Consider the following 574-nt stretch of genomic DNA (forward strand, 5'->3'; position numbering starts at 1 on the left):
AACAGAGCCCCACTTGCCTGCTGGCTCTCATTCCTCATCTGAGTTGCTCAGGAGGGCGGTCTGGTAGGTGTGATCTGACGTCAGCTTCTGAATCCCAATGACCTCTTCTCCTCGTTTCTTCATCCGGGTCAGTAAGCTGCAGTGGAGAAACAGCCCATTAAACTTGCCAGAAAAATGCCATCCTTCCTTCCCCAAGGATGGGCAAACATCCCGAGCGTAAAGCATTTTCTTTGCCTCTCTATCAGGTACTGTGATTCATGTCATCTAGGGACTCATGGTTAAAATGACCAAATGTCATGATTGGGAGTAGACGTTGGCCTCCTGCCTCCCACGTTACCGTCTGACAGACCAGGCGGTATGACTTCAGGAGGCTGTGACCTTGAGCTCCCGTCCTTCGGTCTGCCCTTCGGTCTGCGTGGGGCTCTCTGGGTGGATTATGTGCATTTTGGGTGGAGGGACAGGATCTAGAAAAACGGTAGGGGCAGCTCCAACAGTGAGAGCTACTACCGCCGCCCACAGTCGCCGCGGCACCCCTGGTGGGACGAGGCTCTGCCCGTCACCAGCCCTGGTACTG

General features: G+C 54.9%; 1 protein-coding gene across 1 annotated transcript in view; it reads right to left on the reverse strand.

Annotated features, from left to right (window-relative positions):
- Positions 1–574, reverse strand: part of TMEM45B (transmembrane protein 45B) — a 9,291-nt gene that overhangs the window by 1,512 nt on the left and 7,205 nt on the right. The window contains exon 5 of the mRNA XM_006150640.3: positions 18–136. Coding sequence (XP_006150702.1) covers positions 28–136 — 109 coding nt within the window. The 3' untranslated portion in view covers positions 18–27. The remainder of the gene's footprint in view (positions 1–17; positions 137–574) is intronic.

Source organism: Tupaia chinensis, unplaced genomic scaffold (genome assembly GCF_000334495.1).
Source record: "Tupaia chinensis unplaced genomic scaffold, TupChi_1.0 Scaffold000292_1, whole genome shotgun sequence".
NCBI classification, from domain to species: Eukaryota; Metazoa; Chordata; class Mammalia; order Scandentia; family Tupaiidae; genus Tupaia; species Tupaia belangeri.